General features: G+C 34.5%; 1 protein-coding gene across 1 annotated transcript in view; it reads left to right on the forward strand.

Moving 5' to 3' along the window:
• Nucleotides 1–12168, forward strand: part of LOC142348386 (glycoprotein-N-acetylgalactosamine 3-beta-galactosyltransferase 1-B-like) — a 90167-nt gene extending 77999 nt beyond the window's left edge. The window contains exon 4 of the mRNA XM_075399714.1: nucleotides 11753–12168. Within this exon, the coding sequence (XP_075255829.1) occupies nucleotides 11753–12144 (392 nt within the window). The 3' untranslated portion in view covers nucleotides 12145–12168. The remainder of the gene's footprint in view (nucleotides 1–11752) is intronic.
• Nucleotides 12169–25076: the final 12908 nt, after the last annotated feature.

A 25076-nucleotide genomic window follows, 5' to 3' on the forward strand; every position in this document is an offset into this window, starting at 1 on the left:
AGGCAACCCAGGACTTTATTCATCCAGAGTTCACAAAGTCATCATTGTCTGTCGAACTCAAGTTTGATGCAGCTTTAGCTCATAACGTTGAAATTTTTATTCTTGGGGAAAAAGCATCTATGATCTACATTGACTCCGCAAGAAACGCATCTAAAATCGCTCTTCCCATGATCGCATACTAACGGACGAAGATCAAATTCATCTTCAAGTGAAAAAATATAAACACCTTAAATTCAAATTCAGAGGGGTTTATGCCGCTGATAATTAGCCTCTGAACTTGCAAACCAACACTTTAATTATTGTTAATGCATGATGATACCCAATAATATATTTTGCGGATCCATTGGCTCTACCCTTGACTACCTACAAGGATATTTTCAACCGTTTACAACAGTGTAAAGACTTGGAGATAATGATGGATATCACGGAACATAGAAGAGATATTCAGTCTCCATTGCAATCCTCAGACTCCCAGCTTTGTGGTTTATTTTGCATATATACTGTTCATTATTTTTATAGTGAGAAATTTCCATTTATAACTGATGTAAAAGAATTAGAGTTGCTAGCTTTTGTAAAACAAATGAAGTAAAAGTTAATTTAATTTTGAAACAACAACAGCATTTTTTTGGATATCAATTTTTACAAAATTGAAAGGTTATGAAAGAGTTTGAGGTTTCTCGCACAAAACTCCTTTGTCCACTAAGCAGAATATCCATTATCTGATAAAGAGTTGATGAGTGTTCACGTAGCATAAGCTGACAGAATCGTTTCATAGTTATATCAGGGACTGTAGAAGAACGGTTGTTGACCGTCAAAGTACTAATAGATTTCGCTGTAGCCTCACTCAAGGGTGCTGGAAGTTTTTTCTGGTTCTTGGTAACTGAATAAGAGGTTGATTTCGAAAGGTACTCAACAGCAACATGTAGTCGTGAAATTATTGCACCACGTTTAACAAGGTCTTTTTGCTTAGGCTGAGTAAGTAATTTGAAACAGTTAACGAGACACGGTATCACCGCAGGTACATAAAGAAAATCCAATATATTAGCATTCTGCGAACCAAATTCATACATAACATGATAATGATTGGAGCCAATTGTACAACCTTCGATAACTGTTGCAGATGAATGATAACAATATGCAAAATTTTTAATTGTTGTGTTTTCAAGTTTTGGTTCCGTCTCACAAATATTGTACTTGAAACGTTTTTTAAGTTTCTTGAAATATTCAGGACTGTTCTCATACATTGCTTCAACCATAACGAACAAAAAAGAAAAAGCTAATGAACAAACGTTGAAAGCATAAACAATGACAGGAAGCAAAGATATACTAGAAATTATTCCGAATCCTCATCGACTTTTACAGACGTTTTTGGTATCTTCTTTTGGCGCTGAGTCAGAGTTTTGCCGGCCCGTTTTGCTGGACGTTTTGAGTCATCAGTTGAATCTGGTTTTAGAAGTGAGTCGATCAAACCAACTGGTTGATCAAGCATTTGTTCTAGTTTTTCAATGTTCTGACATATCAACTAAAACTCTGGCGCCGATAGTGTAATTTTTTGATTGAAATCCCAATCGACCTGTTCACTATCACGTTTGAACAATTTCAAGGATAAAAAGGTGCCAGTGGTATGATAGGTATTAACAGCAGCCCTAACAAGCCGTTTTTCGTTGAGCGAGAGATCCAAATGAAAGTCGCTGTACTCAGCATCCTTAGACAAAACATTACCCATAATGTTGCATATATTGAGACAAACTGTATCAAAGTAATCTGAAATGATAAAAGACTAATACATTACTGTTTATTGGAATGTAAACATTTTCAAACCCCACGCCAACATGTCTAGACAAGATAACAGCTGAAAAAACAAACCCACTCACCCTAGCGTGTAAACAAATTTATACTGCTCTATATCAGCTATGACGTTTATAAGAAATTTTAAATTCAAAAGAACGGAAAAAATACCCTGCTGAATCAAGACCCATTCAATGTCACAATTGTCCAAAGCAATATAAAAATTTCCATTCACTAATGCAACATCGCCGGGACAAGCATTATAAAGGCCATAGCAGGAAACAGTGTTACAAGTCCCGACTTTTAAATCTAAAAACTGACAAATTTTCATTAGCAATGGATAAATTAGCTCGCCTCCTCGAGTCTATTTATATATCCCGAGAGCAACCCAATTCAACCTAGGTCAATATGACATAATTCTATTTATAGACATGACGGAATAGTGATGAAATGATTAAGTCAAATAAACAAATCGGTCTGCAACACTTTTTTCAATCTTTCCGCCATTGTTCTTTCTTGTTGTTCAATATAAGTTTTGTGAAAATTCTTTAGTTCTTTGGACCCTTATTACATTACTGCAAGTCTTTTGCTACTTAACCGTCTTCTAGAATTTGCTTTCATCTTGCTTTTCTATTCAGTTCCATAACATATAAAAACAAGTTTTCATTTCTCTTGTTGCTAGAATTGGTTCTGGACCCGGTGCTGTTAAGTCCCTATAAAACTTTCCTTACAAAAAAACTTGTGTGCTTTGTTACCGTTTAAATCCGTAAAATCAGAACAAAAAATCTCAATTGTTTATCCATCACCTGCAATATGGCTGCTGAATATTTAGAAATTGCAAAGACAAGTGAGCGAGGCACTCGAACCCTTGTGCGAATGTGTCACAACTTCAAAAATATTGTCCTTGTAAAGGAAAGCTTTGATGATAAGACAGAATTATGGAACACAAAAAACAGCTTTTTTGTTCCAGTTAATTACATTGAACCAATACTTGAAAAAACAAAACAAAACGATTGATTCCATCTTACAAAAACGCCAGAAAAATCACCAAGACAAGAAGAATCTCCATATGCTCACGACATTATGGATGTATTACTCCCATTCAAACAAAACAGCAGGATGTAAGAAAACTGGCAAAGCGAGCAAGAAAACGTTTTGCAGACTACGATCATGACTGCATTGAAATTTGGGAGAATCAATTGGGGCAGCTAGAAGAAGTTGAGCAAATATCTGTTTTTGGTATTTTGATCAGTCGCCAAGTGAAGAAAGAAAAACCCCGGAAAGCCTCTCGTTGCTTGCCAACAATTTTCCTGATGAAGTCAGCATCGATGAAACACTTCCATTGAGCCAATGTTATGCGCCGTCAAGAAGGTCATCAAGTTATCTCGACTCTAAAATACAACAAAACTCATTAAACTCATTGTACATATTGTATTTGTTGCTTTTCACAATGTTTAAGCATGATAACTTGGTTAACATCTTGAAACCAGTTCTTAATTCAACTTTAACTAAAGACTCATCTTAGCACTAGACAAACATTTGAGACAGAACTAAGCGCTGCTTAAAATTTCAGACAATGAACAAACAAGTACGCAAAACAATAATTTGAACAAATAAGCAAAGTAGCCCATGTTGAATTAAACCCAGCCGAATCATGGATTTTTCAAAAATTACGGCAAAAATTCAATAAACAATTTTTCATCAGAAATGTGTATGCTGAAAACTCAGACACTAAACAAACAATTATGCAAGACAATGTTTTAAGCAAATAAGCAAAACTAGACTGGTTTGAAAAAACCCAGCTGAAGCTTGGATTGCAGTGAAATCACAGTAAACAATCAATAAACATTTTTTCATCAGATAGTCGTACACCGTACCAAAATTAGGGTAGACAATTAAGATGTAAAACTGTGAACTCATTATCACCTGTTTTAAACAAACAAAAAGTAGAAAAACCGTTGAGCACATAAATCTAAGTCTTGTTTACACAACAGTCTGCGCGGTGTGTTCCCCTCTACAGCTTTTTACGGAGCAGTAGCTTTCTGTTACAAAAGTAAAGAAAAAAGACGCGCACTCTTGGATGAAAAAGTTTAAATAACAGTTTGCCCGACAATAAAATTCATACATTTGCTTTTTGCCTTAACCTGAAATTCACTTGATTGAAAAACTTCGACTATTTTTATTTCCTTTTCGTAATTTTCATCTTTCTTGCGTTCCTATTCCTTCTCTCTTTCTAAATTTACCGTTCAAAATGAACGCTGAAACGTGTACAATCTGTCAGAAAAAACTCGTAGATAAGCGCAGCCTCAGACGTCATATGCAAACAATTCATAAACAATACGTTCAAACCAACCGATTCGAGTGCGAGGAATGTGCGTTTACTCACGAAAAGGTCATAGAACTCGAGACGCATATGATACAGCAACACAACTCAAAACATCCCCGCTACTGTCTGTACTGCAACAAGTTCTTCATAGACAACCTCGAGTACATGGAGCATATGAATAAAAATCATGGACTGCCGGTATGAAACGCTGATCTCGAAAACAACCCAAGTTCTGGAATTCTTCCGTCCGAGCAAGCTTTCGGCGGTGTTTTGAAAACATATGACGTACCAGTGGGAGAACATGAAATAGACTTGCTAAGTTTCATGCGTAGCAAACGTGATGAGATTGAAAACATTGTTCAACTCAACACCCAAAACCATGCACAAAAACTTCAGTTTAGCGCACTGGTACAGCTCACAAAACCATCGAGCGATGAAAATGTTAGCAGCCAGCCAGATCGCATTAAAACATACACCAACTCGAAAATGCGGCGGGTCGACTTCACAGGTTTGAGTAAATCTTGTTTTGCTGGAATGGTTGAACAAATGCTGCGTGCCTTGAACAATTTTGCATCTCATGGTAGCGGTTGGACAGTAGATAGCATTGAAAACATTGAATTGAGGCTCGCCAGGACAAAACCAATTGCTGCTTCTTCATTTTTAGCTCTGCCTACTGAGCTAGCAAAATGTCAGTACCTGTTGAACATTCGAAACCGACAAAATGAGAAATATTTTCTCTACTGCTATACAGCTCAGTACCATAACACATTCGGACCCCGGTTGATACCCGCCAATGCTTCATGGAGACAAAAAACAAACCCAATAATGTATAGTTCGGAAAATGCAGGAGCAAAACAAGCGGCTGGTGAATTCATGATGCCCATGGCTTTTCACCAGATGGAAAAATTTGAACTGCTGAACTTGGTACGCGTTAATGTTTTTCGACACTCGAACAAGAAACTGATTCCTTTCCGCATATCAAATAATAAAAACTACAATTTCAATCTGGATCTGCTCTTGCTAAGTGATGGATCAATGCATCATTATGTCCGGATCACAAATATCAAGGCACTTATTCATAAAAATCTTGAAAAAAAACCAGCGCATTGACAACCATTTGTGTCGTAACTGTTTCCACATCAGCACCTCATTGGATCGACATGAGAGACATGAAGAAATGTGCCATCAAAACACGCAAGCAATAATTAAAATTCCGAAAGCCAAACAGCAAAACTTTGAAATCAAAAATGTTCAAGCCCGATGGTTTGCGCCGATAGTTGGATTTTTCGATCTGGAGTCAATAATTGAACCAGTTGCTAGCACTATCAATACACAACAAAACTCAGTTACTAGAGCATTGGAAGAACACACGCCATGTAGTTATGCTTTGCTCTCCGTTGCTTTAAACGAAACAAAGCCATTCTACTTCAATCTCAAATGTGGTCCGAATGTCATGGTTGAATTTGTTAAGTCACTGGAACAAATTGCTAGGGATATATACGACGTGAAACAACAACACAAAAACTTTGCCGGCGAGCCAACAGTCACTAAAGATCAAGCTAGTTTGTGTTTGATTTGTGAAACTGCATTGAATACATCCTCACAAGATCCCAATGTTCTAGACCACTGCCATTTCACAGGAAAATTTTTGGCATGGGCACATGCGCAGTGCAATTTGAAACGCAAAACTCTAAACTTCACTCCCCTATTTGCGCACAACTTGGCAAACTATGATCTTCAGCACGTAGTATTAGCACTACAAAGTCTGAATGATAAAAACACAATTTCAGTTGTGCCAAGCACGAGTGCGAATATCATCTCATTGCAAATTGGAGTGCATATGAAAACAACACAAAACAAGAAAGGTGTTTCGACAAGCCAGTATGAGTATATCAGACTATTGGACTCATTTAAGTTCATGAATGCATCGCTCGAAATGTTGGTACAGAATCTGCCATCTGATCAATTCACCTTATTGGAACAACATTTTCAAGCGTGGCACACAACATCGGTTAATTTGCTAAAACAAAAAGGCTCGTTCCCTTATTGCTTCGTCGATAGCTTTGAAAAATTGCAAGAGGCCCAGCTTCCCCCTCTCGAGAAATGGACAAACAGTTTGCAGCAGTACGAGGTAACAGTGAGTGAAGATGAATACAAGCGAGCCCTCGAAGTGTTCAATTTATTCAAGTGCCAAAACATTCGTGACTACTACATTTTGTATTTGACAACAGATGTGTTTCTCCTCGCTGCAGTAGTACTCTGCTTTAGAGAAGTGTGCCATGATACATATGGACTCGACTGCTGCCACACGGCTTCCAACTTGTCAGGAGATGCCATGCTCAAAATATGCAACCCTCAACTACATCTTCTAACAGAAAGGGACCACCTCGACATGGTAGAAAGTCTTATAAGAGGAGGCGTGAGCTCTGTTTACAGCAAGCGGCTCTGTCGCGCAAACAAGTTTCTTTCGGACAACAAACCGAAGAACATTTCCTTATTCATAATAATGATCGATGCCAATAATCTGTGTGGAGGAATCATGGAAAAATTCCCCCTAGGCTTCCATGATTTCGAATTGTTTGACAAAAGTGAATGGACAGATGAGGAAGCCCAGGAAATTTTGTGTCGAATATTGAATACACCTGATGATGATGAAGTTGAATACATAGTTGAAGTCGATTTCAGTTATCCCGACAGCCTGTACGATCTACACTCTGATTTTTCTTAGACGCCCACAAAAGAAACGATTGATGAATGCTGGCTCAGTGAGTATCAAAGCAGCTTGTTGGCCGACATGCAAATTAAAAAACCACCGCAAGTGAAAAAGCTCATTCAGACGTTGTTCGATAAACAGAATTACACTCTGCACTATCGAACCCTCAAACTTTACGTTGAACTAGGATTGGTAGTGACCACGCTTCACAGAGTGCTTTCGTTCAAACAGCAAAAGTGGCTGGCACCGTACGTACAACTGAACATGGAAAAACGAAAGCAAGCGAAGAATAAATTTGAGGAGGATTGTGTCAAATTGATGGTTAACTCATCGTTTGGAAAAACTTGTGAGGGAAAACGAAACCGAATGAAAGTCAGGATAACCCGCACGGCAGAGGAAACGCTAAAGTGGAGAGACAAGCCCGAGTACCAATCATCAAAAATTTTAAGTGAAGATCTTGTCACAGTATGCCTTCAGCAATCAGAAATACTTTCGGACAAACCAACCATAGTAGGTGCCTGTATATTGGATTTGGCAAAGAAATTCATGTTCGAGTTTCACTACAAAGTCATGAAGAAAAACTTTGACTGCAATTTGCTTTATTCAGACATGGACTCTTTCGTATATGAAGTGCGTTCAAGAGACTTCTTTGCAGAAGTACAACGGAAAAAGTCGGTCGCTGAACAATTCGATTTCTCAAACTTTCCACCAGAACACCCCTTGTATAGCAGGGACAATGCACGTGTGATTCTTAAATTCAAAGATGAGATGGGAAGCTGGCCAATTGCTGAGTTTTGTGGACTCAAGCCAAAGCTGTATTCAATCAAGCTCGCTGAAGGCTAGTATATATCTTTTCCACTAACCCCCCCGTCATACAAACACAAGCAATCAAAAAAAACAGGCATAAGCAAAACATTCTAGCAAATAAAGTTTGTTTGGGTATGGAAACAATGGAATGAATTTTTTTTTCAGGTTTTTTTCAGGTTGCACCAAACAGTCAGCAAAAGGGGTCACAAAAGATGCACGTCGCAGCATGACGCATGAATTGTACAAGAAAACTTTTTTGGGCGGTGAGTTGGTGCGTCTGCTCAACACAAGAATAGCTTCAAGCAACCACAGGCTGCACACGATTGTTGTCAACAAGAAATCTTTGTCAGTCTACGATGACAAACGATTTATTATGAATGACCAAGTTTCTATGCTGCCCTATTTTCATCCTTCAATAAGAGAAGATATTTTCTCCAAATCAATAATGAATGAACCCGATTGGGGCACTGATGACTTGGGCGAAAGCGAGCAGGAAAGCGGGCAGCAGGCGCAGGAAAGCGGGCAGCGGGCGCACGAAAGCGGGCAGCGGGCGCAGAAAAGCGGGCAGCATGCGCAGGATAGCTCGCAGCAGGTTAAAAAAAAACAGCAAAAACACAAACGCCAATGCAACAGTCAGCAAACGTTCCACAAACTAATAGCATTCTAAACACAAGTTTCAACTCAATTCCCGAGCCAGGTTTTCACCAGCGAAATTATAGCGAGGACGAAATGAATCAAAGTTTGGTAGATTTTGACAATTTGTCAGAGTTTTCGGACAGTGGTTCCTCTACAGACGCAGCTTGCGATGGATTCATTCTAAGCCAAGCGATAGAAGATTCAGATAGCAGCCCCCAACCTCCAATCACAATTGATGAACAACCGCCTGCCAACCTCCCAGGAACAATTGATCAACAAAATCTGCAAGATCAACCACCTACCAAAAAAAGAAGACGAGCAAGAATCATAGAAAATAATAGCGGAGAGGACTGAAGAACCAAACAAAACTAAAAAGTCTTGTCTCATCCTGTATTTGTACCTATAATGTCCAAAAAACACTTGCAGGTGGGCTTATATGGCCCAATTAGTTTTTTAAAAAGTTAAATTTGTACCGTCCCCCCTTTTTGGGTTAGAAATTTCTTGTGTGTAGTGAGTGAGGTCATGTGATAGGGAGGGACACTGACGTACCAGGAGGGGTTGATCTGCCACGGCTGTGACAGAACACCGTTCTTCCTGCACATATCAGAATGCTTAAAAATTTGTTTTGCAACACAATTTGTGTCGCAGAGAACCTATTAAGTCAGCTTTTCCGCTGTCATACATACAGGGTTTTTCTTATTCATTTTACACCCAATAAAAATCAATAGAACCGGATTGTTTGAAAAATAGTTCCTACCCATATATCCAGTCCACTAAAAAAAAATTCTTACTCAATTGTTGCGCAGGGTGATGTGTAGTTGTCCGCTGATACCCTCTTGGACAACGCGATCTTGAATATCGAAAATTCTTGGATTCCTGCAATTTCCGCAGTGGCAGATGTGCAAGTAAATGAAGCCTCTGCTGAGGCAAATTTTTATTGGTCGAAGTGATATTCCTGAAAGAGAACTGCTGTTGAACAAAAACTGATAGTTGCTCTCATGTGCACCTATTTTTTTTAAAAAAAACTGATTGAAAAGCGTATTGGATTTTGAATTCCGGTGCTCAAAGAAATATATTATTGAAAAAATGAACAGAAAAGAGCTTAAACTGCAGTGTTTTGTAAAACCAAAGGTTTCTTAAATTTATTATTGACTTCCGGATAATTTTTGAATGCACTAGGAGTATTTGACCACTTTGTCTTTCGGATATATTTTGCCCCCCCCCCCCAACTTAGTCAGCGTAAATCATTTAGACCTCCTCCCCCATCCCCAAGGCTCACGTTCAATATTTTTACAAAGTAGCATGCTAAATACCAAAACATAAATTGTAACTAAGGGACATGAAACAAGGGGAGAAACAGAAATAAAACCTCAACACTGTTTTATTGGTCTTAGCACAATATCTTTTAAAAAATGATCATATCAAGGATTTTGTTAAAAACTGTTTTGACTTTAGCATCACAAAAAGTGCTGCCGGAAAACCGTGTTGTGTTGACTTTTACATTACAAATGATTCTGCCGGACCTTCAAAAAACCTTAAAAAAGTAGAAGAGGTAACCGTTGTTTCCAAATTGTGCTTGATTTCAATACTAATTTTATCTTCAATCTGTTAGACAACCGTAATATAAAGCGTTGAACATTCTCTTTCAAAAACTTCTTTCTTTTTTTCATTCAAATAACGTTAATTCACTTGGTTTGTCACCTGATTCCACCATTGAATATGCTTATTTTTATTTCGTTTACAAATTTTGGAGCTTGTTTGAAGTGTTGTCAGTTGATCACGATTGAATAGCAGTGAAAACAATCAGAAGATTCCCGAAATTACCAAGAAGTGAGAAAATGTTGTTCTACAATAACTGCTTTCGGATGCAAGGAATTAGCGAGCTTTTTGTGTTTAAGGGAAGATTTAAAAAATCAGCAAACTTGTCTCACTCACCAATTACAAGTTTAGTTCGATTAAAACTAGATGGCATTTCCTTAACACGTTACTCAATTCGCACAGTTTTCGAAGCCAGTTTCATTCAAATAGATATTAACAATAATTCCTGTCAAATCGTTTTTTTACTAAACAATTTTAAAATATTCCCCATATGTCTTGAGCACAATAGAAGCTTGCTAATTCCTTTATTTTTCAACATTGAAAACCTTTTCCGGTTGCTTCTTGTTGTCTGGGTCGAATACAATTGATAACTCTCAATTTTTAAGCTAACACAGACTGATTATTAAATCCAGTTTCTAGTTATATTCTGTTAAGTTATAACTATGATCTGTCAAATTTTGCGGGATAACTATTATATTCAAAAATGATCTGCAAAACTGTTTCAGATATATGCAAGTGAACACCAAAGAAATAACCTGTAGAATGGTTAAAATGTTCCAATTGTTAAAAATATTAAGATATATTCTGTTGATAAATGTTCAGACAAATGTTTTTTTTAGCCAAAAATGTTTGTAAGCCGGCTTCGCCTGGTTCCCCTGGTACCACTGAAACCCTTTATTCCATTCACCTAATTTTGATTTTGTGGTCTGTTGGCAATTTATTCTAAGATATTGCCGCAAAAACCTAGTGGGGGACAAAAAGCCGAAATTTTGGAAGATTTTCGGCTAAAAATCTGTTTAGGTTTTGCTAAAATCGGATAAATGCACGCTTAAAATTTACAGCGGCGAACAATAGCGCTTCTAAGTGACTGAATTTACGTAGTAAAACAAGGTCTAGCTAAAGCGAATTTGTCTAGCGCTGCACAATATGGCGGGAAATTAGCAAAATTTGCAAAGAATTGGAACTGGTTTCAATTAGCCTAAGAAAAATTTAGACGAATGGAATAATAATATAGCCCCATAAAATCTTCAAAAAAAACTGACTAAAACCTCAAAAATAGGGGGACATTTTATTCAAATTCAAAAAAATTTCAAATGTCCCACCCCGTTGTTGTCGGGCCGAGGAAATCAGGCTTCCAAAAATGTCCGTCCCCCCCCCCCCCGTTGAGGTTCTAGTCATTTTTTTATACTACTATGGTCTTTTGACGACTGAGGACCAAACAACACTGCAAACACACTACCCTCTGTTGATCTGCGAGAAAATTTGCAGTTTTACATCCATCCATGCAATAACCTTGAGAGAGCCGAAATTTACAAAACTGATATTAAATGACTGAAAAATGTGTACTGAGTCAGCCTCTATGATTATCTTTTTTTTCACACTTTACTTGGAATAGAAACAGTAACTGATGTTGATTGTAACAAAAATCAAATGCCCACATTTCAAAAATGTGCTAACCCTTAGCAACAATTTCGGGCCTGTTTTCATAGCCGAACCGCAACAGTAGCGATTTTAGAAACACTTAAGTTTTATTGCAAGTTTACCCCTCTCTGTTTTCGATAGTGTTAAAATTGCATCTTGACTTACGAAGTAAGTAGCTAGCAGTTACTTATCATATATCTCCTCTTTTTTGTGAAAGAGTTTAAATTTTCGAATGGTTTTAGATGGTTACCCAAGTGGAGGCGCCGGCTACGCCATTGGGAAAACTGGACTAAAAATGCTGATTGAACGAGGATTTGCTAATAAGACTCACTGTGCTTCCATCGACCAACACGCAGCCGAGGACACCTCCATGGGCTACTGCATGCAAACTGCGGGTGTCAAATTAGCCCGAGACGCTTATGACTCACAGAAACGAGAGTTGTTTCATTCGTTTCCACCCGAACGAGAGTATATTTTACCCTGGAAACGAATTGGCTTTTATAGACAGTATTCAATAAACCGACTAGGCGGTGATGCGTGTTGTTCAGAAGACGTGATATCATTTCACTATGTTAAAGGACCTACAATGCTCTTTCTAGATTATTTGTTCACAAATTTTACTCATACAGAGTGAAGTAATTGATTATTGGCAACCTTGGTTTATAAAGAACGGTTAACTTGTTTGAACTAGCAAGTTAATTGCAAGTTATTACGTTACAATGCGTGGCCTTTCTTCAGTCAAAAATATGTCTTCCAAGTTCCTTCGACAAACTTAGTAAGAACCAGGATTGAATATACCTCTTCGTCGCACAAGTTAATCATACAACTTTTAAGTTCTTGAAAGATATTCATTCAACTTGTAAAACTTTATAAGTTGGGCATATCCCGGGTCGAGGTGTCACTGCCATTCAACGTTGTGATAAGCGGTGAATGCGTTGAAATTACATAAATCAGGCGGTGAATGCGATGAAAAAAATTTATTGCCTGGTAGTCGTGAAATTACATAATTTCACGCTGAATTTAGCGGTGAAATTACATAAATTCACCGCTTTGAAAAAAAATGTCCTAATTATGTGAGATAAGTGGTGAATGCGGTGAAACTACTTTAATTCAACGCTTAGAAAACGCTTCGAATTGTTTCTTGTCGAACGAAGTTAAGATACATTTATTGGAGTCAGGCATGACTTCCAAAAAAGAATATTTAATATTTGAAAGACTTTATTCAGAAAAAGACTGAAATACTCTTTCCTGATTGGATAAAAATGATATATTATTTTATCCTCCTTTTCCTTTATGTGTTTACCCATCTACCCTCTCTCAGCAGAAGAGAAAGTAATTTAGTCAGTACCAGTTACCATCCTGATTTAATAATAGAGTATATTTCTCTCTCTCTACTCCGCTCTTGTTTTGTATTGAGATAAACGTTAGACCGTAGCATTGGGGCCCGTGCACCGTCTACTGAAGCTCAGATAGAAGAGTAACAGACTAGAGGAATAGAACTTTAGTTAGTCAGGTAAGCCTTAAGATTAACTAGTATTCTTGAGACAACCATAAGACAGTTCAGGAAGTACCCTAACAAAGGTAAGCTCTAGAACACGTCTTATCTGGTGCGACCAGTGCTGAACTAAATTGGGTAAACAATTATAATTTCTGAGGGATATAACAAAAACTATTGTTAGAAAAACAGAACGGATTAAAATTCAAAGAATAACAAATGGCTTCCAAATTTGATACACAATCAAACCATAATAACGAATTAACACCTTTTGTTATTGCAAATGATTGTCCACAAGAAAATACAGAATTAATTTACAGAATAATCATAAATTTGAAGAGAAACCTCTTCAAAGAGACAGATCATATACAACAAATAAAAATCAACCGCAACCATTTGACACACTATCTACCAGTAATACTACTGAATAGTGATAGATACAACAGAAACTATACATTTGTATTAACAAATGAAAATAACAACAGAAGAACATATTTTAATTTCCAAAATGAAACAACATTATCGGAAATGCTAAAAATATTTTTAAAAAGACATGAAGAGTCACAGGATAGAACAAAACAAACAGCAATAACATCGACAACATACAACATAATAAGAGACACAAGTGGATATCTCAATGAAAGTCGTCAACAAGTACAGTCTGTGAATGACAGATTAAGATTTGACATCAAAAACTATAATAATTGGTTGACAAAAATAATAGAACTAAAACCAGAAATAAAAACAGCTTCAATAGATATCATAAAAATAGTATCTGAATTTACTTTCCTCTTTTGGTTAGACAATTTTGAACATATAAACGAAAAACGAATACAGTTCGGAGAGACATATCCCGACGAAATAGGATATCTCTGTGATGAACTCAAAAATATTTGGGATAAAGAATATTGTTCAGAAAATTTTGAAAGTACTTTACAGATCAGTTCAGACAGTATTAATTTCATTGAAGGACTAGAAAATTACGTGAAAATACTGGATCAAGGACAATCAGGATCATCATCATTTAATATAACAAAAAGTTCAACATCAACGTCAACACCAAAAGATACACAACTGAACAACAATTCACAAGTAAAACAAAAATCAACAATAAAACCAGATAAACTATTAACATCAAATTTATTCGGAAACAACAATAATACAATAGAAGATGTAGAAAATTCTGATTCAGATGAAAGAGAAATTAAATCTGACAATCAATTTCCACCATCGGTAAACCAAAACAGACGAAAATACCAAAACAAGGACGAAATTAACAGCAACAGAATGTACATTAACTCGGTAGATAACAAATATAGAAACCAAGAACAAAATTGGGAACAACAACAATATAATTATGAAGACTTAAAAAACGAAATTACACAAACAGTAACAAAACATACTAATAAATTAATAAATAACCTAGAAGAAAAATATCAACGAATGAGCCGAAACATGGAAAAAAGACAAGAAGAAGCACTAGAATTGGTAATCAATAAATTGGATAGAACTCTTGACAATCTACAAGGACAAAATAACTATAGAACGGAATACGAACATCCATTACATAACAGAAATCAAGAAAATCCTTTTCATAACAGAAACTATGAATATACAACAAATGAAAACATACAAAATACTAATAGACATAGTAATCAACAACAAGGAAATCAAAATAGAAGAACAAATTCAATCACAACAGAAAAAAGGGAAACAACAGTAGTAGAACCACCTTTACCATTTTATAAACAATTAACATCAATGAGTATAAACGAAGACCCTCAAATTGAACAAAACATTAGCAGTGGTTCAGTACCAACAACAATAAGACCATTCGATGGAACAGACCCAGCATATACCGTCGAAGAATATTTAAATAGCATTGTCGCTGCTATGATATTCAGCAGTGGCATTGAACCGGTAAATAAACCAGGACATCATCAATGGAAAGTAAAAAGAGCAGCGTTAATACTACATACTTTACAGGGACCTGCACAAAAATGGTATTCGACACTTCCAAGTGAAACAAAATTAGATTGGGAAACATTTTGCAAAGAATTTTCAGATATGTTTGATTCGGAAAAATCAAAACAACAAGCAAAAATCATATTACAACAATTACAAAAACATACAAACGAATCACTAAGATCATTAGCGTTAAGAATAGAAACTCTTGTCAAAACTGCTTATTCTCTATACACAGATTACAGAAATAGTGTTATGAACCAAACGTTCATAAGATGTTTAGACAACGAATTAAAAAACGCAGCATTAAAGAAACATGCAAACCACAAACAAACTCCACGAGAACCAGAAATGCCATTCAAAACATTAGTAGACAAAATAGACCAAATGGATCTAACAAGAACAATAACTAATAATCACAAAAGATTATATGAAGTAAACCAGAGTACAACAAATATTAAAGAAGATCTAAAACAGATGAATATAGCCTGTAATAATATAAATGAACTTAATCAAAACGACTTAGAACAATTCGAAGGAACAATATGCAATGTTCTAAACGGAATTAACAATACATATGACAAAAAGAATTTTAAAGGAAGACCAAAGTTTGCACTGTTTTGTAGCTATTGTAGCTCACATGGACACACAAAGGGAAGATGTTTCAAGAGACCACGTCGAGATAGTGCTACAAGACCGAAAGAAAGATCATTCTACAGTCACATGAGAAACAATCAAAACTTACCAAATAGAAGAATTGACTCAAATAATGTCAATGACAGACAACTACCACCGACATCACCAATATATAACAACTCCAGAAGTCGGACACCATACAGATCACATTCAAGAAATAACTACCATAATAGAAATTCCAGAGATAGTAGAAACAATCAAGGATATCAAAGATCAAATAATTATAATAACAGAAGTACTAGTTATAACAGGAATAACTACAGTAGAAACAGAAGCAACAGTTATCATAGAAGCAACAGCTATAACAAATACAATTATAACAATAATAATAATAACAGATCAAACTCAAGATACAATAACAGAAATAATTCAAGACAACAATCACCTTAAAATAGTAACAAAAACAATAATAATAATAATAATAATCGACAACGATACAACAGTAGAGATTCAAATAGAAACGATAACTATAGACAACGTTCTAATAGTAACAATAGAAATCATTCAAATAACAATAGCAGAGATAATAGAGGATACTCATCCCAACGAGAACAAAATAACAGACATTATTCAAAAGAACGGAGAAATGATGGAAACAACAATAGCAAAAACAGAATAAATAGCGTAGGACAAGAAAAACCAAATAACGATCCACCAGGAATCGACGAATATGAGTACACATCAGAGTCCTCAGACGAAGATCAAGAAATACTAGATAAATTTTACAATGCCAATGAAGATACATGCAATACTGTAATAAATACATTAGAAAGCAACCCAACATGGATATTACCAATGTATCAATATCAGAAATTTGAACAGGACTTTACAAAACAAAAACCTATGTTAGAAATAGATTTCCTATTAGATTCAGGAGCAACATTAAACCTACTAAATGAAGATACATGGAATGAAATCAAATACAATAACCCAGAAATGATCTTGGACAAAGCAAGCAAAACACTAACAGCTGCAAATAATACAAAAATAGACACATTCGGAACAGTAACACTGAATTTCACACCAGACAGAATTTCTAACAATAGAAACAAACCACAAAACAATTTTTGCATTCACTTCTATGTAACACAATGCAATCATAATATATTGGGTACACCATTCTTCAAAGAATATATCGAGACGATAAATGTTAATACCAACAAACTAACATTAAATACAAATACAAATTTAGACAACGATATTATATTCTACATGAATAGTACTAAAGGTTATCCTTACTACTCTCGATTATACACAATCATTAATAGAGGAACAATCTATATAGAACCAAATCAACAGAAAAGCATAACATTTCCAATACCAATATTTGAACAAATGAAACACTCAAATGATAAAACAATACAGAAATCGAAATTCTATTTCGAACCGATAAACAAATATCATAACGTATCATTTACAGACATAAAGGATTTTTCCTCAGACGAAGAATACTTTATGGACATACTATTGATCAACAAAAATAGACACCGAATAACAATAAATACAGGACTCATTGGTTTCATGAACAGAAATATTAGCTTCAAAAAACAAGATAACGAAGTATACCAAACAAACTCTATCGACTTATTCCAAGCACTATACCATCTGACATACGAAAATGAAAACGATATCGATGAAATATTAAACATACAAGAAAACAAAACTATTGAACAAGTCGCAACATTTGAAAGAAAACCAAACTTCAAATGCAAATTTAATATTAACAAATATTCAGAACAAGAAAAAGAATTCATAACAATGTTTGATTTTCAACATTCACACTTAACACAAGAAGAATTTGAAAAAGTAGTAAAAATCATATTAGATTATAGACAAGTCTACGCAACAACAAAATTTGACGTAGGAAAAACAAAAGTAAGATTGAACTTACCAATAAAAAAAGATGCAGTATTCAAAAAACAAAGAATAAGTAAAGTACCTATACATCTTCGAGAACGAATACAAAAACTATTAGATGTTCTCAAAAAATATGACATAATTGCACCTGTAAATAAAGAACAACTATCAACAGGAAATACATTCACAAACCCGGTAATAATACTACGAAAGGGAGAATCTTTAAAGATTGTACTAGACGCAAGATATTTGAACAGCATGATAGATGAATCAAAGTGCAACTGGCCAATTGAACCAGTTGATGTAGCTTTAACAAGAATAAACGGAACAATATTCACAACAGCAGATCTTAATAGTGCATATAACCAAATACCATTAGACGAAGAATCGATGAGATATACACATTTCACAATTGGAAACGAACAATATTGTTTTAAAAGATTATTCTACGGAATATCAATCGGACCAGCAGCATTTGCATCAATACTAACACATTTCCTTTACACTTTGATCAGAAAAGGAACAGTTATCACTTACGTAGACGATATCTTTATACAAACAAATTCTTATGACCAAATGTTTGAAACACTAATCGAATATCATAAAGTACTGCTTAAAGAAAATCTCAAAGCAGCACCCGATAAAACATACTTCATGTTAAAGAAAGTAAAATTCTTAGGTCACATTATCGAAGACAAAAAAGCAAAACCACTTACATCACGAATTGATGGATTCCAAAAACTGGAACCTCCAACAAGTATGAAAGCTTTACAACGATACCTCGGAACAATAAATTTCTTAGCCAAATACGTCTATGGAATGCAACCAATATTACAACCGTTATACAATCTATTACACAAAGAAAATGATTTCAAATGGACTAAAGAACATCAAAAAATATTTGAACAAATGAAAAAAACAATAACACATAACCTAGAATTAACAATACCAGATACAACAAAACCATTTTACATTATAACAGATGCGTCCAACACAGGCATTGGAGCAGCATTACTGCAACAACATCCAACTGAAAAGAAAATGCGATTAATATCAACAAATTCTAGACTCTTCACACCGATTGAAATGAGACTATCTACACTAATTAGAGAATGCTCAGCGATTATTTTCGCACTCACAGAATACGAATTCTTATTAACAGGTTCAAATCACCCAATTATTTTATTTACAGATCATAAGCCAATCATTTATCTTTTTACAAAAAAGAATAAACCAAACCATAGAGTTTACAGATTTCAATTGATACTAATGAAATTTCCTAACTTACATATTATATGGACTGAAGGAAAAAACCTAGCTTTACCAGACCTACTCAGTAGAACAATAGATGAAGAACATTTTACAAAAACACGTGATATTACAGTGGAAATACCTGAAAACATAAAATTCTTCTTTGCAAAAACACCATTTGCAAATAACCTAGAATGCAAATACAGCATTTGCAACAATACAAACAACGATAACAAAGACACAACACATTATCCAGTTCTAGCCAATATACACAACAACTACTTTGAAATTAACATTGATAAAAACGAATACCATCCGATATCATATGAAAAATATAATACCGAAACCAAAACAAATTTAGTACCGAAATATAAACCAAAAACAAAAAACTGGCAATCACCAATTGTTGAAAAAGATGACTTAATCATAGAGAAAAACCAAAAAGGACCATACATAACTCATCATGACGATGACTATCTTAGATTAATCAACAATGTAAAACACGAACAAAATTTTGACCATGCAAAAATAACAGATATTTTCTATGATGAAAAAACAAAAGTAACAGAAGAGTTGATTAAAGAAACACAAATAATAGATCCAGTACTACATAAAGTCAAAATATGGAAAAAACATAACAATAAACCACATTCAGTAACAATGGACATACGCGGAAATAAAGGACTATTCGCGTATTACAGAAAGTTTAAATCAATTACAATTGACGAAAAAACTAACATAATGAAAATGATTATTCGAATGAAAAAACAAACAATACAAAGAATCTGTTTACCACTAACATTACTATTATGTGTTTTTTACGAAAACCATTGCGTAGATACAGTTGGTCACACGGGACTTGAAAAAACAAAAAGAAACATAATGGAAAAATATTACTTCCCGAACTTAACAACTTGGATCAAGATACTGATCGCAGACTGCATACAATGTCAAACAAACAAAGTTTTCGCTAACACAAAAACAAAAAGTAAGCAAGAACAATTAGCACCTACAAAAACATACTTTAATGAAATGATTATGATAGACACAAAAGGTCCAATACATCCTACATCTGAAGGAAATAATTTTATCTTTGTGATAGTAGACGCATTCTCACATTACGTAACAATAATGTGTGCGCCTCAGAACAATGCACACTATGCAGTTACAGCATTATTTGAACATTGGTTTATGAAATTCGGACTGCCCGAAGAAATTCGTTCCGATAACGGATCGGAATATATAAATACAGAATTAACACACCTTTGTAATTACTTTGAAATCAAATTTAAACCAAGCACAACATATGCACCCTGGACAAACGGATTAGTGGAAGGAACTAATAAAATAATTGGACAATTTATCAGAACATTACTCAACGAAAAGTACCAAAACTGGTCTAGAAAAGCAAAATTCTTTCCGTATGCATATAATACGCAATACCAGACAAGATTAGGTATGTCACCTTATGAAGTTGTTTTCAACCAAAAACCAAGAAAACCAACAAAGATTAAACTTGGAACAACTACAGACGAAATGGGAAACTGTAACCCAACAAGAACAAGCGCAAGCAAAACACAACCCGCACATACTCACTTAGACAAACAATTCAGTCACCCAAAAATAGCAAAACTACAAAACGGAACGTTCGCAAAATGGTTTCTTGACAAAGAAAAACATTATAATGACACATATCAAACCATAACAAAAATATTACGAAACAGAAAAAGGTTAACTGATGAATTAAACTCAAGGTTCAGAACAGCGAAACCACTTGATAAAAACACATTCGTCTTAATCACAAATCAACAACAGATTGATGGAGTATCAAAGAAATTATTACCCCTTAAGACAGGACCATATTTAATTGTTGATAAACCCACAGACACAACATACATACTGAAGGACAATACTAATAAACAGATTACAATACATAGAAATCATATTGTACCATATTTTCCGAAAGAAAAACATATTAAAATAGAATTACAACATTACTTACTGACAAATGAAATTCCAATCTTAAAACAACCCAATACTCAACAAAAACCCGAGAATTATATACAACCTGATGAGATCACACGATCTCACAGTTACAATCTTCGAAAGAAGAAAATAACAATTCCCAAACCTTAGTATCAATCCCCTCGAGAAAATTTTACTATAAATAATAATAATAATAATATTACTAATACAACTAATATTGCTATAGTACCGTAAGTTCCTACTAAACAACTAGTGCAATAGACTAAACCAGCCTACAAATACTTATTCTACAACTAATGATTCAACTGGCATAGTAATATCATTGCAGACACAGCGATATCACAGTTAAACTGCTATAAATTATTCATTTCATTAGTTCCATCTTCAATTTGTGTTCAGTATTTCACCAATATACATAGTATGTTCAGTATTTATACAAGACACACAAACCCCCCCCCCCCCCCTAACCCGACCCTGTGTGTCAAGAATCCCAACCCCCCAACCCAATTAAAACAGATATAACAAATGTACACATAAATTGAAATCGAATAAATAATACAGATAAAAATAATACAAACATATACTAAAAGGTGCTCAAATTCAACTAACCTCTAACCCATTAAAAATTATACAAACTAACTAATTGTAACCTTATCATCTAAACTGATGTAAAACCCATATGATTTGAACAAATACTGATTCTAACAAATGATTTTAACAAATGCTATACCATCACCGTTAACACCGTTAACACCTTTTAGTAACATGGATAAACATTTATAAAAAACAAAAAAAGGGAAACGACACATAAAAAGTTGTAACAGTTAATGTTTACCGACACACTTCTGTACTGACAATGTCCAAAACCGAAGAGTCTGTACTAACTGACAACAGCATACATCCCCATCACACATCGCTTCCATACATTTTCATCAAAACAATAAACAAATATACAAATAACAAATGATAATATCCATACAGGATATACTAAAACAAATGGGTATTGATAGTAGCCCATGAAACCCCGACTAAAGATTAACACGGGTAAATTCTCATGTAAACAAGAAAGAAAGTAACACAATAATTCAAGTAACAAATAGTATGTTTTCAATGTTCAAAAGCTTTAAACTGGAATAGACGTTATGAGATAGTTGATATCTACGATAAACAAAACATAATAATAACAAAGAACAAAGATCAAAGATACAAGAGTGTTATAATCTTTAATAACGCGAACACTCTCGGAATGGAATAGATACTTCGAAATTGTTAACAATTCTACTCCCATATCCTATTTGAGAATTACAGAAAAGGAAAAGTATATTACAAATAACAGTGATGAATAACTACATAGGAAAACGATGAAAATAAGGAAACAGAACTAATTAAACTAACAATGTAAACACAATTCATGTACACAGTGGCATAATGACCGTATAAACGAAGAACGGAAATTAAGAACAAATAAGTGTACGAAAGCAAATACGAATAACAGTCTGTAATGACTAGCATAACGTGCTATTGAGATAATATAGGGATCCGAATACATCGTTGCAAATACGTCTTCCATAACACAATAGGATATCTTCATCGCACATTCAACAACATCTAAAACACAAGAATACATGTTTCACTTCACATCCAATACAGATCTTTCACACATTTTATTAACATGATCAATGAAACCGCCAATTATCATTTATAAACTTAGCCAACGTAACAAAACATTCGGCTTACAACACATTCGGCGAAATGAACATTTAACATATTTTGCAGTACACTTTGCAAAAACCGGAATATACGTCATTAACTAACACGTCATACACCTCATTAGTACATCTCATTAGTGAAAATACGGACGTTATCACCCTCATTAGTGAAAATACGGACGTTATCACCCTCATTAATGAAAATACGGACGTTATTATTTTACGGACGTCAATAACTAAAATGTCACAGACATCTTTACTAGAGAAAAGGACGCTATCTTCCGTCTTCAAAAAGAAACGGATGTCATATCTTTCATTACTATACTTCACTAATAATTCAAACTAAAACTACCTCATTAGTAACTCAAACTAAAACTACCTCATTAGTACCTCAAACTAAAACTAAAACTAATTAAAGGGAGGAAAATACCAAATTGACACCATCAATTATGAACAAAGATATCTTAAACAACGAACGTTAGAGACAAACAGTCTCTATGCAGACGCAATTAGTAACAAAAACATACCAATCAACATTTTCACCTAACACAATGGTGATTAAAACAAGACAGGTCTTACTAAGATCATTAGTAGATGGAATAAACATTTCAACTATATCAATACTTCGTTGCACCATCTGCAGAGTTGCACCATCAAAGGCATACAACAGACATACCAAATAGCTAATTAGAACAAAAGGTACCAAGCTAAGTGGTAAGAACTGGCACCACTAACTATCCCGCTAATGCCACCAACCATCACTAACTAACCATCCTAATGATAGGGAGAACACTTCAAAACAGAAGAAATAGTATAATTGGCAGAGAAACAACAAACTAAGCTTATGGATACCATATAATTGGCACCAAGAAAGAATTAACATACCATGATGAAAGCACACCATCTAACCATCAAACAAATGTCAATATACAAATTACAAGGAAAACAAAATCTCGAGAACCAAGAGTATTGTAACAATCAGAAGAGTAACCACTTCATCAAACGAGGAAACTAACACCATAATTGGACCCAGTAATTATTGAAATTGACAACTTAAAATCCAAAAAATGAAAAACGGAAGATATGAAAATGTCACCAACATTATAGAGAGCCTTCGAAAAGAAAGTAAAAATCACAATTCTGATTTTGCCTCGTACAAACCACAACCGTTAAACTTGTTCAAAAATCTGAAAAAAATTTGCGAAAAAACTCAGCTAAGCTGAAAATTCTAAATTCCATAAATACAAAATTTAGTCTTAAGACTAAAAATATTCTATCTCAAAAAGATATTCATTTTGTATCACTTCATAACCTCTTTCATAACTTCTATCATATTTGTCATAACTCTTTCATTTATCCTTTTCACTCAACAATTCAACAACACCAGGTAAACTGAATCCTTTTAACTACGCATTAAACTATTTGAATTTCTTCTCCGAAAGATTAATCCATCACTACAGTCACCACAGTGATGAAAAACCACCAATGATAAAAGTGTCAGAGTTTTTGCACTCTTTGAACAGAAAACAGTTTTGTATAAAAACCCAAGTCCAAAGAGAAAACTTTGCAAAATTAGATTACTCATTTGGAAACCACATTCATTTTGATAACGATAGTATAAGAACAACAATTTGTAAATTCTCCGATAAAGATTGTTTATTTATAATTGAAGGAAAAACAGAAAGCAGACAAGAAGCAAAACTATTTTGGGGAGAAAAACATTTTGAATTACTAAAACACATAACCATTTGTAACGAAACAATCACAGAGTATAACTTACTGAAACAACAGATCCAAACAGATCAATGTATTGACCTTAACAAACTAAAAACAGTTTTTATAGTTGTATGTAAAAAAGACGCTATAACACTTATAGACGATACAACACCTCTTGACGATAAAACCACAGAGTAAAACTTTAACAAATATATTATAACACATTCTTTAGGATATGATACCAGTAATCGTAATAGTAATCTACAGATAAATACTGTATAATAATATCTGTAGTGCGGCACAGTTAAGTGTCAGTTACAATTGAGCAAATTACTGTCACTCTTCAGTGCAGCATTACACCTCACATTTACATAATTAATAACAAAGTTACACATTTTATTTACCAGTTTCAATAATAGATTTCAACGAATCCTTAATAACAATCTATTTTATACTATCTAAAGTAATATTCTTCCTAACAATACTCCTAGTACCTTGCATTGTAATAATATCGACATATTTAACTATTGTAACAATAAGCGAAGTTATACGCAACCGCCGAGTCGTATATGCAAGCCCACCAGTACAATAACCCGATGCATGAAACTCACTCCGATATTTACCACATATGTAAAACAAACATAGATATTGTCGAATTAGAAATATTTAAATTTATAAAAATTGCAATTATAATATACTTCTTCGTACGTATGTGCTTAGGACTAATAGAATATTTTGTAAATCCATAAAAATTGATCCCAACCCAGACATTGAAGAATCGATATATCATACATTACATACACAAAAGTTCTACCTCCATATTGGATTCCCCAACACATCACCATTACATGGTAACATTGTCATATATCAACTAAATATTAGACTAACAAC

The sequence above is a fragment of the Convolutriloba macropyga genome, chromosome 10 (assembly GCF_964194025.1).
Source record: "Convolutriloba macropyga chromosome 10, txConMacr16.3, whole genome shotgun sequence".
In the NCBI taxonomy this organism is placed as follows: Eukaryota; Metazoa; Xenacoelomorpha; order Acoela; family Convolutidae; genus Convolutriloba; species Convolutriloba macropyga.